Source organism: Rosa rugosa, chromosome 4 (genome assembly GCF_958449725.1).
Source record: "Rosa rugosa chromosome 4, drRosRugo1.1, whole genome shotgun sequence".
NCBI lineage: Eukaryota > Viridiplantae > Streptophyta > Magnoliopsida > Rosales > Rosaceae > Rosa > Rosa rugosa.
Window position 1 is genome coordinate 40691634 of NC_084823.1, and position 15284 is coordinate 40706917.

The window sequence follows — 15284 nt, forward strand, 5'->3', positions numbered from 1 at the left end:
CCCACACAAGGATTGCCCGGAGAAGATGGCGTTCTAGAAACTAAAGAAGGTGAGAAAAAGTTTTCAAGAATGTAGCTAGAGAGAATGGGTTGTGGTGATGGGTGACGATCACGGTGATGAACACTTTCAGGCTACAGAACTTGATCCAAGATCTCCCTCTTATCATCAGAGGTAATCACTAATCATAGGTGTAGAGATTGGCTCATCATTTCACTTGGGTCTGCTCATTTCACTTGGGTCTCGATTCACCCTATAACTCGGTAAAACTCAATTGAGAAACAAATGACCGGGAACAGGCTAAGCCTTTCCCATGTGAATTTCATCTTAATAAGTAGGCACGTGAAGGTCATGTGGGTGGACCCAAAAAGCCCGAGCATTACTTGCTCGGAGCACGGAAGACGTTCTCGTTGCTTAGACTCAACCCCTCTAATCTGCCCGTGCAGATGGGAAATACGTCAACCTCAAGTCAGAACTCAGAAGTTACGATGCCAAACTCAAGTCCCAAGGCGAGTCAGAAGTTACTACTAAATTGGCCAGGAGGCCATGCAGATGGGAAACATGTCAACCTCAAGTCGGAACTCAAAAGTTACGGTACTAAACCCAAGTCCCAAGGCGAGTCAGAAGTTATAAAACTAAACCTAAGGCTTGTGCTTGTCGATATATTCTCATCACAAGTCATTACCCAGTATCACTAACCTAGATGCAAAACCCAAGGCCATTCAGATTTGCAGAAAAAAACTAAATGAAAATCACATCAACTATAGTATTACAGACTTCAACTTCAATAAATTGAACCTGATCACAGAGACCACCAAGCTTAGTCTCTTGTTTTGCCTTTCATATTTTGTTTTATTTCCATCCAAGTCCCGCCACCACTGGACACCATGCATGCACTTTTACCAGCTTATAATCTCCTCAAGCCCTACATTCCCCTGTCGTCCAGGGTTGGGGCGACCCGGCTCACCGTCCAATGCTCCGACTCTCTCAACTACCACAACTCCGTCTCCGACTGGCAGAGCTCCTGCGCTATTCTCGCCAGCAAGGTCGTCTCCTCCAAGCCTGAACAATCTGCTGGAACCATCGCCGACCTCTCGCCGAAGCCTATGCACGGCGCACAGCTGCGCGTGGCTTACCAGGGAGTTCCCGGCGCTTACTCGGAGGCCGCGGCCGGTAAAGCCTACCCAAACTGCGAGGCCATTCCCTGCGATCAATTCGAAGATGCTTTCCAGGCCGTGGAGCTCTGGATCGCCGACCGGGCCGTTTTGCCAATTGAAAACTCCCTCGGCGGCTCCATCCACCGGAATTACGATCTTCTCCTCCGCCACAGGCTCCACATTGTCGGCGAGGTCCAGTTACTCGTCCACCACTGCCTCTTAGCACTCCCGGGGGTTCAAAAAGACTGCTTGACCCGAGTCATCTCCCACTCTCAGGCCCTGGCCCAGTGCGAGCTCACTCTCACCAAGCTCGGCCTCAACGTCGCGCGCGAAGCCGTTGACAACACCGCCGGGGCCGCCGAGTTCATCGCCTCCAACAACCTTCTGGACACCGCCGCAATTGCCAGCGCACGAGCCGCGGATATCTACGGCCTCAACATCCTCGCCGACGGTATCCAGGACGACTCGAGCAACGTGACCCGGTTTGTGATGCTTGCTCGGGAGCCCATAGTTCCCCGGACGGACCGGCCCTTCAAGACCAGTATCGTCTTCGCTCACGACAAAGGGACGTCGGTGCTGTTCAAGGTGCTATCGGCGTTCGCCTTCAGGAACATCAGCTTGACCAAGATCGAGTCGCGGCCAAACCGCAACCGTCCGATCAGGCTGGTGAACGACTCGAACGAAGGGAGCTTCGAGTACTTGTTCTACGTCGACTTCGAGGCGTCAATGGCCGAGGTTAGGGCTCAGAATGCTTTGGAGGAGGTCCAGGAGTTCACGTCTTTCTTGAGGGTCCTTGGTAGCTACCCCAGGGATATGATCCCCTTGGTGTCCTTCGCGGGGTGACTAGCGCCATTTATTACTTTCAATTTTCTCATCCACTTTGTTCCTTTTTTTTCTTTTTTATTTTATTTTAATGAACTCTCGCATCCATAAAATCCAAAAATCCACCACTATCGGAACCTCTGCATGCTTCAGCTTCGTTCTCCCTCGAAAATGGAAACTTTCGCGCCGTCGCTGAAGATAGCTGGAGAGGAAGGTGAAGTGGTGGATGTTAGTGAAAAGATATATGGGCTGACTGAGGACATAACTTATGGGATGGTACTGGGTTGCAAAAGGAATGATAGGTTTGATCGATTTTGTGCCTTCCGCCTTCCCTTTGTGCACTTGATATTCAGGTACATATCGAGTATGTAATGCTGTTTACTTTATGCTAGTTAATTTATCTTAGTACAGCAGGCTCTTTCTCGATACCAATCCACATATATAGATATAGATATATAAACTTATAAAGATTAAAGAGTACTGTCTAAAAATTCTATATTTTACGAAATCCTAAATGATATGGTGTCTGAACTCTGACGTGAATCGTGATAAATGCAACATTGCGCGCGGTTGGGAATGTTAAGTTAAAAATAATAATTTACCACTTCATTTACGCTACAGATTAGGTAAATATACTTGATTAATTCTCAAGCATTTTGACATGTAAAACTAGCTAATAGAAAACTAACTACAACTATTTTCTTAAAGTATTGGAAATTCATTTGGTATAGTGGAATTTTTCTACTTGTACAACATGCCACATTTCACAACGTTCTCTACGCTTTAGCAAGTTAACTGGTCATTTTTTTGTTTTTGGTTTTAATAAAGAATGGCATGTTAGGGTAAATGACTAAATTGGAGATGAAAAAAATAAAATGTCAACCAAATCAAGTTTTTGGAAGGTAAGCAATTAAATAATATGTTAGCTTAAATAAACAATCCTCAATTAATCCCAACTCTTGATTACATGTCATTACATTATTTTATTTTATTTTTAAAAGAAAGGCTGGTGCAGCTGCCCTCACTCCTTAATTAATGAAATTGTTGAATACATTGGAGGGATATAAGAGCATCTTTAGCAGACTCTCTATTTTGGCTCATTAGCTATTTTGGAGAGCATGTTTAGCTTTTTATCTATTTTAGCAGCTGCACCAGACTCCTAAGTGACTCTCTATTATAACTTTTAGCTATCTCGCTTCTAAATATAGAGAGCGAGATGAGGCTCTCTATAATTTAAAACATTCCTTTTAAGTTATTTTATGTAATTTATAAATACATTTAAACTATTTAATCTTCATTTAAAAAATAATATAAATTCAAAACTAGCTAAAATAGAGAGCATTGATGCAGACGTAATTCTAAAGTGGCTAGCTAAAATAACTTTTTAGATACTTTAGCTAAAATTTGACTCAAAAATGGCTAGCATTGCTAAAGATGCTCTAAGACCTAAACCCCATATCAAAATAAGCAATGAGAAAATATCCCAAATAATAACAGGAACCTCCACTATCCTATGTATTCAAACAAGCACCAACTAGCAAGGATTGACATATCATCACCCTAGGCAATACCATTTGGTTCACAATTGATATCTTTTAGAGTACGTAAGTGATCAATACGACGTGTTATGAATTTCTGCAATTTACTCCACCAAGGCCTACTCGTGTTCAGGATTCAGTGCTTTCGTCAGTTTTTTAGACCCCGCCTCCTATTGATTTGTTAAAAATTAATACTGATGTGGCTTGGCATTCAGAATCTATAATGACATGTAGTCAAGACTATCCTGTATATCACAGCGGCCGTTTTGGCTTTCAGGAGGATGTGTCATCAGATTGGGCGACAAATCCACCTTGCTCCTATTCAAATCTGTTGTTGTTTGATAGTTCCCACATCAGCCCTCAGGATTCTGTTCCTTGAGATTTATGTTGGTTAGTTTCTTTTGTTTTCCTGACTTCTGTTTTCTTTTATATGTCTTGTTCTCTCGTCAAAAGAAAAGATATCAGAATACCTTTCTTTAGGGGTGGACATTTTGTACCGAAAATGCGGTTACCGACCCGAACCGCACCGAAAAAACGGTTCGGTAACCGCACCGAACTAAAACGGTGTCGTTTTATGATCACACCGCACCGAACCGTATAAAAGCGGTTCGGTTGCGGTTTCGGGTCATAAACCGCCCGATTTAAACCGACCCACACCGAATTTATTTTAATTACATTTTATTTATTTATTATTTCTCTATTGATGGAAATGTTGGTTTTCAATATATAAGAAATCCATTTTTGATTAGGTTTTCAGTTTGTAATAAGTTGCTATGTTGGCTTGATCATTGATATATATATATCTATATATATATATCTGTGTGTGTGTGTGTGTGTGTGTGTAATAAGTTGCTATGGTCTTTCTGCAAGTTGCTTGATATTTGGGTGACATTTGTCTATTTGTGTGGACTCTAAATGCATTCAAAATTTATTTATGCCTTATTGAAATTGTTAGGTAAAAATAAGCCTGATTTTGGCATTCTCTTTCTAGTTGAAATTAATAAATCACTCCAAACCAAAACCGACCCGCACCGCACCGAAAAATGGTGTAACCGAAATAATCGGTTCAACTCTTTTGTAATGCGGTTGCGGTTTGATATATAGGCCAACCGAAAAAAACGGTTTGGTTGCGGTTTGAGTCTCAAACCGAACCGAATCGCACCGCGCCCACCCCTACCTTTCTTCCGATACATTGCATTGTTTTTTTTCATCAGCAAAGGCATTGCCAATTGAGAGGAAAAAACAAAGCTAATCATTTAGATAAGAGAATGGTAGGAAGAGAACCGTAAAACAGATTATAAAAACTTATGAATAAGCTAATTAAGTGTGTATAATATATAAGAGGTTCGACTCATTTCCAGTAAAAAAAATGTAAAGGCAGAGAAGGTGCACCCCGGAGTTCTAGGAATGGCTTTCAAAGCGTAGTTTCCCACTTTCCGAGGCATTTCTTCAGAAACTGGAACCGTATGGGAACAAAGAATAAGGGAGGTACTGAGAAGGGACGTTTCTACAGCATCTTGTATATCCATGTAGCACGAGTCAGAGTTCAATATATAACACCAGTTTTATTAATTATGACAATCAATATGACACTAATAAGGGAGGCACTAATCCAAATCTTAAGCATTACTTTGGTGAGTTCGGTAGATTCAAGTGGAAATTTTCTCCTGAAAATTTGGATTTGCAAACACCAATTAATATGTTGCCCTTGGAAAACACATTAGTAAATAATTAATAGTAAACAAAGAAAAACACATTACATATACATGAAATTATATTGCAGTACCCAAAACACTCATGTGAACTCAAGTGAACTACATCATAAGAAACATTCTGTTGTGTTAACTGAGAAACAAAAGCAACAAGGTACAAAACACTCTACTGCATACTTGAGCTGCTGAAAATAGAGATAAACGTTCAGATAAAACTTAACCTTCCCAAACCTTGGCCAGCTGTATGTACTTATAAAGTGATTGATAACTAAGTCGTGGCTATTGGGGTGTGCCCACAGGCCTGATTTCTAGTAGTGATTTCCAGTTTCCATAGACTGTAAAAGCTCTTCATTGCAACTGATTATTGTATTTCTTTGTTACAAAAGTGTTCTACGACTAAATAACAATTTCACTTGTCCTAAAAATGTCCAACTAGCTAGATTAGAACAGACATCACAATTGATGGAAGAATCTTGAAACCCTAAATTCATATATATTTTCTCAAATAGAGGATTAGGCGATATCAGCCCTCAATAACAATCGTGCGTGAGGCGCCAACTCCTCCCCGAAGAGAAGAGGACCGCTATATCCGGGAACCCACCGCCCATCCCTCGTTCAATATGCTGATAACAGAGATATTACAAAAAAGAAGAGGGGGCATAGAGCAAAACCTCTCCCAATCAAAACTAAAAGAGAATCCAGCAAAAGCTTTACAACCCTACAATCATACTTGTTTTCCTTACAATTAACCGACTGAACAGATACTACGTACATCCCTGTCCATAAATCTGAAGTAGTCTCTCTGTGAACCTAGCTTGATTAACAACGCTCCTGGATTCTCTTCACTCCATTTAATACCTTCTTTCTGGAAAAATTTGATGACAGATTGTTTCACAATAGACTTCCCTGCACCATGTCCTGTAATAACCCTGAGGAATCGAAGCGATTGTGTATTGGTTCCATACTGAATGTGCATCTTCAAAAACTTCATCGCTTCGTTCACATGCTGCCCATGCAAATCAATTGTCATCACATCATTTTTTATTCCCTTGTCCTTGTTTTTAGCTTTAAAGATCTCCTGGCTTGCCTTCTCGTCCACCTCTGGTGCCAATTTCGCCTTTGCCTTGGCCTGCTCGGATAGGTAACCTGCATATGCCCGTGATCCGTTTGAATACGCAGTCGCAGCTTTTTGATGGTAGGACTTCACTGAATCCCAATGCTCCTTTGCAGTACTTCTATATGCGTGATACTCAGCTCCTTTAGCAACATCAAACTCGGGTCCCAAAGAATCTTGCAATTCCTTGACACTGTTCTTCCAAGAATTCATAGTTCTTGGTTCTTCATTCTGAAGACTTCTCTTGGAGTTGTTAAACAAAGATTCCAACACCATCTGAGACAGATTTGCACTCGTACTCCTATGTGCTTGAGAAGGACCAACAAGAACCTCGGCATAGTTCTTGCGGATATATTCTGAAGAGCACCGTCTCTTTCTTGAGGAAGAAGATAACTCGAGCAAGGCATCCAACGCCTTTTCAACCTCATACCCACACTGACCAAGGACATCTTTAACCACACCCAAGCTTATCTCCGACTCGTCTCCAAACATGGAGCAAAGAAACTGCTCGGCATCCTCTTTGGTTGTAGCAGCAACAGATCCCTGCCGAGTCTTGGACGTCATCTTTGGTTTGTAAAGACAACCGGCCAAAAATAGAGAGAAAAATAGAAACTGATATTTGAAAATGATGGAGCGTGTTGCATGAGTGAGCTGAGAGCACCAATTTATACTAGACGTAGGGGTTACAGATTAAAGTCACGTGGCACAGGATCAATGGTCAGTATGAGACAAGAACTAGACCACATAAACAAACATGATTCTAACACAGTAAATGGTAAAATTTGATAACCCTAACATATTTAGGGATCGAAACTCTAAATGATGTAATAACCCTAATACAGCTGCCCCAGGTGCCAAGCATGCACAGCACTTAGTCAATATTACTTCTCCTACTTAAAACAGGAAATGATGAATATAGCAAGAATCATAACATTTCATCCCCTTTGAATCTGAGCTTGACCAAGCTTGAAAATCTGGAAAGCCGTGTAACAGCTTTTCAGCCTCTTCTCATGTAGCTTCTTTAACTGAGGTACCAAACCACTGAACCAACCACTTAGTTACAGGCTCATTTCCCTTCTTAAAAATTCTTCTATCTAATATCTAAGCTGGATACCATCTTGGGTTGTGAGGGTGGCAAATGAACAAAAACTATAGCTGCATCTCCAATTTATTTTTCCTTCAAAAGTGAAACATGCATGAAACACAGGATATATATCGATCGATGCACTCTTGCTGAAATTGGAAGCTTCAACTTATAAACTACTAGATTAATTTTCTTCTCAATTTGACAAGGTCCATACTATCTTTAATACATAGTAGCAGCAACAGATCCATTACTAAAACCCTGAGTCTTGGATGTCATCTTTCACGAACGTTGTATATTTAGGGCTCGACTTCCGTACTCTTTCCCAAAACGGTCAAAAATTGGTGGCAACAATTAAGAGTTGAAGATCGACCCTTCTGCTTACTTATATTTCCTAAAGGGATCCAGCGAACCATATCGAATAAAATACATTTCAGTATTTTATGTTTGTCCTAGTAATTAACCAACAAAAATAATTTTGTTTTTTTTTTTTTTTAAAGAAGATTTCATTGAAACTTTTAACCAATACACTATCCTTTATAATTTCAAGAGCAATAACAAACAAATTTTGGCTATCACCAGTACATAAAGTTTGACTTGCTAGAATATGACCTACCATATTGGCCTCATGGTGAGCATAAACAACCTTGTAATCAAAATTTCACCTCACCATAGATTTCACATATGATATATATTATAAAGCTCATAATATTAGAACAATCACTTGCCTCCTGCTGCATGGCATGTACCAACAGCATGCAACCAGTCTCAAAGACGACGCGGTCATAGTGCAACATCTCATCCATCTTTAAGCCTTCTTGCAGCGCTGCCAGCTCTGCATGGAAAGGTAATGCCAAGTGACTGAATTGTTTCTGCCATGAACTCATGTCCAGTTGCATCTCTAAGTATCACCCTTGAACCACACTGTACGTGAGTGGCTTGAAGAAAAGCCTCATCACAGTTACATTTGATCCAACCATCATCAGGATGATTCCAAGCTGTGTCCTTTGTGATTGTTTGACCACAAGTCTCGAGATCATAACAACAGTTATGTTGTTAGTAACTATTTTTTTGTGATGTTGATGAGTTAACTTTGGTTTTATTTAGTTACGTCAGAGCTGAATGTACATCTCTGTAATATTTTTATGTACGTGTTCCATAATTAAGTATGTACAAACACTACTCGAATTATGCATGTACGTCTTTGTAATTTAATTTATTTAAAGTATATGAAAGGAGACTTGTGTGTATCTTTTCAAAAGGTGATTACCGTACTTATTTATTGCATGTTTAGAATTATTTGTGAATAATTAAAAGACTTGAAGGAAAGCTTGTATCTTTTCACTTGGATCTTGTGTGTTTGGATGCATGTGGTTGACTTTCTAGTTCTTTCAAACGATTATACACTGAAAACTTTAACTCCGATCCAAATGTTACAGCTACTTGCGTAGAATTGAACAAAGCACATCCAAGTAGATAATATATCCAAAACTGTTAGGGGTTTAGGGTGATTGAATTGTATCCTGGGAGATTGATTACAATCTAATTAACCATTTCTTACTTTCTTTCTCTCAGGGATTGATTGGGCGCTTCAAGAAAAATAGACAATTGATCAACTCTTCGAGACCATAATTCAGGACCATGAACAAGCTAATTAATAAGACTAAGAGTAGTACCTAACAACAAGGCCATCACCATGAGCAGGATTTTGTACACACGTTTTTGCTTTCGTTAATGAACCAGCCATCAAATCCCAATGACCACAATGAACAAGTGCATCTAATGGACCGAGCAAAAGTGAAGGCCATCTTTTAGACATAATCATAGCTACTTTCAAAACTTCAGCTACCGTAGTTGTTTGGACCTTCGCTGAGCTCCTGCAGCATCCGAGGGTGATGAAAAATCTCCAGCAAGAGCTCCAAAGCGTGATTGGCCGGCAAGGACCGAATGGTGGAAGAAGTTACTGATTACCTAGTTACGTGAATATGGTAGTGAATGAGAGCTTGAGATTCCACCCCATTGCACCGCATGCTAGTTCCACATGAATCCATCAATGACACTACGGTTGATGGATTCGACATAGCCAAGAAATCAAGAATTCTAGTAAATATTTGGAGCATTGGAGATCCTCAAATTTGGTCACAAAATGTGGAGTTCTATCCTGAAAGATTCCTGAATAGCAATGAACACCTCCAGGGACATGACTTCCAGTTCATACCATTTGGATCTGGTAGAAAAGCGTGTCCGGGTCGATCTGCAATTAGGCCTAACCACAGTTCGGCTAGTTGTGGCGCATTTGGTGCACTGCTTTGACTGGGAGCTACCAGGCGGGTTGCAACTTCAAGACTTTGATATGACCAAGAAATCACTTACTTGCCAAGCTGAACTACCGCCTGCATATGTAACCACCGGGTAGTCTTGACTCGAGTGGTTTCGAGAAATGTTTCCAACGTCGATCACCATGGGAGAAAATAAAGATTTAAATTAAAGATCTTTTAGTTTTTTTTTTATTGAAATTAAAGATCTTTTAGTTAGAAAAAATAAAGGCATTTTTACCGTGACAAGAAATTTAATGATAAAAGCTCTATTTTAGGTCCTCGTTCAACAATTAATCAATTTGTCTGGCAAAAAAAAAAACAAAACGAAAACTTAATCATTTTGCCCTCATTCAACAATTAATCAAATTTTCCGGCAAAAAAGTAAACAAATCGAAAACTGTTTAATCATTGGGTGCGTTTATTGTCACCCTACCATTTTCTTAGTTCACCTTACAAACATTGAATTATTGAAAGACTATATTACACAAATGTAAAATGACTACTAAGTACGTTAATTTTCTAAAATCTAAATTTGTAAGGAAAAATAAATAAATAACCAATGAATTAAATAGAAAGATTACTTAATTTCTCATTGGATAACATTAATCTTCATCTTCTCCACCCAAATTTGCATTTATTACTATTTTTTTTGTCTTTTTGTTACCTCTTCATCATGAATTCATTATTTAATTCACAAAATCATTAATGTTAACTACACATCAAAATCTTTACAATACCTTTTGTGAATACTGAAAGTAAAAATTTAAAACACAAAAGAAAAATCCCAATATCTTCTTCATTGCTCATAGTTGTTTTTTTTTTTTGAAAGAAGGTGCAGCTGCCCTCAAGCCTTGATTAATGAAACTGTTGAATACAAGGGGGGGACATTGAGCCTAAACCCCTCATTACAATAAGCAACTAGAGTATGTCCCGAAATAATATCAGGAATTTCTACACAATACTTGTATTCTAACAAGCACCAACTAGCAAATAGCGCTCTACTGGCTGCTCCATTTGCTTTGAAATAGCAGTGACATAACGGAAAGATAACTCGATATGTAACACGATTACAACGTAGCATAATTGCCAGCTTTAGCACAGCTTTCCTACTATGTTGCCGCCAGATGATAAATCCGACGATACTTAGTTTCATCCTGCCACTAGGCGATAGCGACCATTTGACAAAGCAAATAACTCGTTGCCAACCTAGAGCAACTAAGGCACATTGAGTGCATTCACAGGCACAAGGCCCTATTAGTCTTACACAACAAGTGCAGACACTTATTTCACGGCGCCAAAGACGTGACCAAAATAAATAACTGCAGTAAATAAAAACAGAAGTAACATAACTAGCCAAGACCGGGCCCAAGCCCAAGCAACAACCCAGGATAAGGGAAGCCCGCAATCTGCCCAAAAAGAGGGCTCATAGTTGTTAATTAACTAATTTTTTGACATAGATTGAAATAAATGAAACATTGAAGCAGAAAGAAATTTTTTAAAAAAAAATGGAAGTAAATTAGATTATGATTTTGTTATGAAACTTTAATGGGAATATTATAGCATTTTTATTGGTATAAATTAAATGTGAGATTTTCATTAAAAAAATCTCTTTTAATTGGATATGTCATATAAAGGATATTCTTGGAAATAGAAATGAGTTACATAAGTAAATTTAATAATTGAAATAAAAATGTAGTGTGTAATGAGCAAATAGAGTAAACAAATAAAATAGTAGGATGACAATAGCTGCACTCTTAATCATTTTGATTTCTATGAGACTATGATCATCCGTTCAATTTCATTTGGAAAACTCTAGGGCTGGGCGTCAGGACCCGACCCGAACCGAGCAAAAAAGCCCGATTCGGTTCGGTTTTGATATGTAAATTTTATGTTCGGTGCAAAGACCGACCCGATTCCTTTTTCGTCGGTTCGGTCTCGGGCTTCAAATATTAAGAGACCGAAGGCCCGAAAAGCCCGATCTCAGCCTCCCTCTCTCTCGAGACTAACCTGATCTCAACCTCCCTCTCTCTCGAAAGTGTCGAAACCATCTCAGCCGCTTCTCTCTCTCTCTCTCTCTCTCTCTCTCTCTCTCTCTCTCTCTCTCTCTCTCTCTCTCTCTCTCTCTCTCTCTCTCTCTCTCTCTCTCTCTCTCTCTCTCTCTCTCTCTCTCTCTCTCTCTCTCTCTTCGCCCATTACTAGCTCCTCCTGCTCCCCAAGAATCAAGCCATTCCCCGTCTCCGAAATCGTACCCCAGTGAGCCATTGGACGCGAAGCTCCAGAAGTTGACTATTGACTGTTGGTTTTCATTCTGGGAAATCATGCAAGGATCGGATTCATGGCAATGTTTGATTGTTGACCTGTACTTTACAAACCCATAAAGGCCTCAACTTTAGGTAAGCGCATAGTCTTTGATCCAATCTCAAGCTTAAAGGTTGCATCTTTCTTTCTGGGTTTGATGATTTGCGTGTTGGGTTTTGATTTGTTTGCTCAAACTTTGATATGGGTTTCCTGCTATTTCATAGTTTGGATTTGTTTATTTGGGATTCTCATGTTCATATTGATTGGTTCTGACAAAAAGATATAATTAGCAGAAAGTTCATGGCAAGGTTTCGTAGCAGACGAGCTGCTTGGAGGGTTGCTGTTTCCTGTTCTTCAAAAATGGTAACAGCCAGTTGAACTGCATATTGGGCCCGAAAAGCCCGAAAGACCGAACTGAAAAGCCCGAGTTCGGTTTCTGTCGGTTTTCATTTTGGAAAAAGCCCAATCCGACCCGAACCGACAGTTTCAGGCTCGGTTTCGGTCTTACTAATTTTCGAGCCCGGCCCGACCCGAGCCCAGCCCTAGAAAACTCTATTCATTTGAGCTAGACCCTACACAAAGTAGATGACCAAAGTGCTTTTGATCGGGTGACTTCTCCGACGATAGAGGGTTTGGGTGCTCTTATTGGGCCTCCCTGGTTTGGGCCCTTATTGTTATTTAGTTTGTCTTGTGGTTTTGGGCTGTTGTAATGTTCTCTAGGCCTTCTGCCATTTTGGCTTTTGTTCTGTTGTAATTCTGGTTCTGGTTTTGATTCCGCTGAACTTTTTAAGGAATGATACTCTAAAAGACACTTTAATAATGTAGGATTTAAGAGCCTCAGCTATATATATTCTCTGGTTAATTATATATGCTAACAGCTTGGCGGTAATAGCTTGGAACAGTCTCTAGATGTGGCGGAAATTAGATTTTTTTTTTTTCTGTCGGTGCGACTTTAGATCATAATTGCAGATTATATGAAGAAGTTCTAAATTCATAAAAAGAATTTACATGATATTGTCGTAAATATTAACACATACGAAACTGTCACTACCTTAACTTAAATCGTCTGTGCCCATGTGTTTGGACTCCAAGAGGAAATGAGCTTTTACAAATCGTAACCACGCGCACAGTGCTCTTGTACCCGTTTAAATTATATGTTGATTTTTATAGCATGTTAATCTTTGTTAATTAAAAAGACTACAGAATATAGTTACCTTTTGAATTAAGCTTAAAACGATTAACATCGTTTACCAGCTACCGAGAGCTGTAAATACCCGCTGCAGATTTCTTCTCAAATTAATATGGTCGACTCTTTTGTAGACTAGAATTATAGTAGTATCTGGTTTTTCAGCAGAGTTTGTTTTCCAAAAAATAAAAACAATAAGTTCAGCAACTTTGCACATTTGCACTTGATCCGATCGATTTCACCTTTGTAGCTACTTAATTACGTACTACTGTTACCACCAAACCTACTCTATACAAAGACTAATAATTATTAAGAGCTTTTCGATCAAGTCACTTTAGGATTCACTATATGTTTCGAATAGTTCCAATAATTAATTTGTGAAACTCCCAAAAACGTACAAATCAATATGCATGATGGACCAACGTTCCAAATTAAGTAATTAACAAAGTACCAAATCCCAGAAAAGAAAACAAAATACCATTAATTTATACTATCAAAATATCAATATGCATATAAATTATAAATACAGTAATCAGTCGGTGTAGGATTCAACACCGTTGGACTTTACTTCTGGTAATCTGTTACAGATCAAATTATGAAACCCACCCCCAAAAAAAAGGCCATGGATATCATGCATATAGATTATTATAGAGATTCGTATATATGGCCTCACCTAGTTATACATGCAATCGAGCTCGCTTAGAGAGCAATCATGGCGAGAGCATGAATGCTTTGCTCATCCAACTGCAAGGCTTCTGATGACCGTCTGAAGCCGTTCGTCACAGTCCGGCATACTAGCCGAAGAGCTCGTTCCAATCTAGTGTTGTTGTTGTTGTTGCCAATGATAGCTGCAGGTTCATCATGATCAGCACGAACATCATGTTCATCAAAAGCTCTGACTATCTGATTCAGTTGGAAGAAGAAGAGCCTAGAGGAATGGATCACATCGGCGTAGGCTCGACGAACGCTCCTGAGGCTGAAAGAGACTTTGATGGCAAATGGCCAGATCAAGCCACTGACAACCGGGGTTATTAGGCTGTGGGAGGTACATGACAGGAGTTTGAGTTTCACAGAAGCTACAACTGCCATGTGCAACACCATGGAAACTAGTGAAGTACGTACTGAGCTAGCTTGTAAATCTGGGATGGGAAATGGGTTTGGCCTTACCTCAGTAGCTAGCTAGCCTTATGATATTTATATATCTATATGATGACATCAATGTGAAGCTTTCAATTTTCATTTTGTCAACTTTGGTATTATTATTGGAATAGGTTAAAGAACATTGATGTATATAAAGCTTGTGTCTACGTATCCCATATAATTAATCAGATTATCAAAATGAAAATTCTACCGTGTGTTAATGTCTCAATATATTAATAGATCGGCTAGCTCCATGACCTGGTTACTTGGTAGCTAGACTAGCTCCACAGGACTCTCTACTAGTCTTCCACTACATGAATTTGGCTTACCTTTACATCAAGTTGATATTGATTTACATATACCAGTACATTTATGCAAAAAAAAAAAGGTCCCCTAATTAAAGATTTAAACAATTAATGCTTCTTATAAATCAAGACCACATTTGATAAGAAATGAAAAAGATTGCACGCATAGTTCAATGAGCTTTAATATTCCAATAAAAACAGTACATATGTTAGATCTCTCTGCATTTTCTTTTTCTAGATTGAAAATGAGTTATAGATTATTTATTATCTAATTAGTTGTAACCAAGTAAATAGACGTTTATTTTTGTTGGTATGATGTTATGTCTGGAAATTATTCTATGCACCGACGGTACAAATAACCCAACACTTATAAGATGATCTCAACTCTTGATATTTATAATTAATATTTTTATTAATAACTTTATAATGTATTTAATATAATCTAACCATCCATTTATGTCGGTGCATGTGCACGTCAGTGCACTGAATCCTCTCCCTGTTATGTCGGGTAAATTGGATTGGCACGAAGTCTCAAATTTGATTGGCACTTTGCTTTTCACCCATAATCAATTATCCCATACAAACTTGATTAATGATTTAGTGAGAAGATAGA

General features: G+C 39.1%; 1 protein-coding gene and 2 pseudogenes across 1 annotated transcript; 2 read left to right on the forward strand and 1 right to left on the reverse strand.

Annotated features, from left to right (window-relative positions):
- Positions 1-884: 884 nt before the first annotated feature.
- Positions 885-2001, forward strand: LOC133744819 (arogenate dehydratase 3-like; annotated as a pseudogene).
- Positions 2002-5971: 3970 nt separating this feature from the next.
- Positions 5972-6904, reverse strand: LOC133744821 (SMR domain-containing protein At5g58720-like). The gene has a single exon (XM_062172862.1). The coding sequence runs from the start codon at positions 6902-6904 to the stop codon at positions 5972-5974; it is 933 nt and encodes a 310-aa protein (XP_062028846.1).
- A 1127-nt stretch (positions 6905-8031) lies between these two features.
- LOC133744822 (cytochrome P450 CYP736A12-like) lies at positions 8032-9894 on the forward strand (annotated as a pseudogene).
- Positions 9895-15284: the final 5390 nt, after the last annotated feature.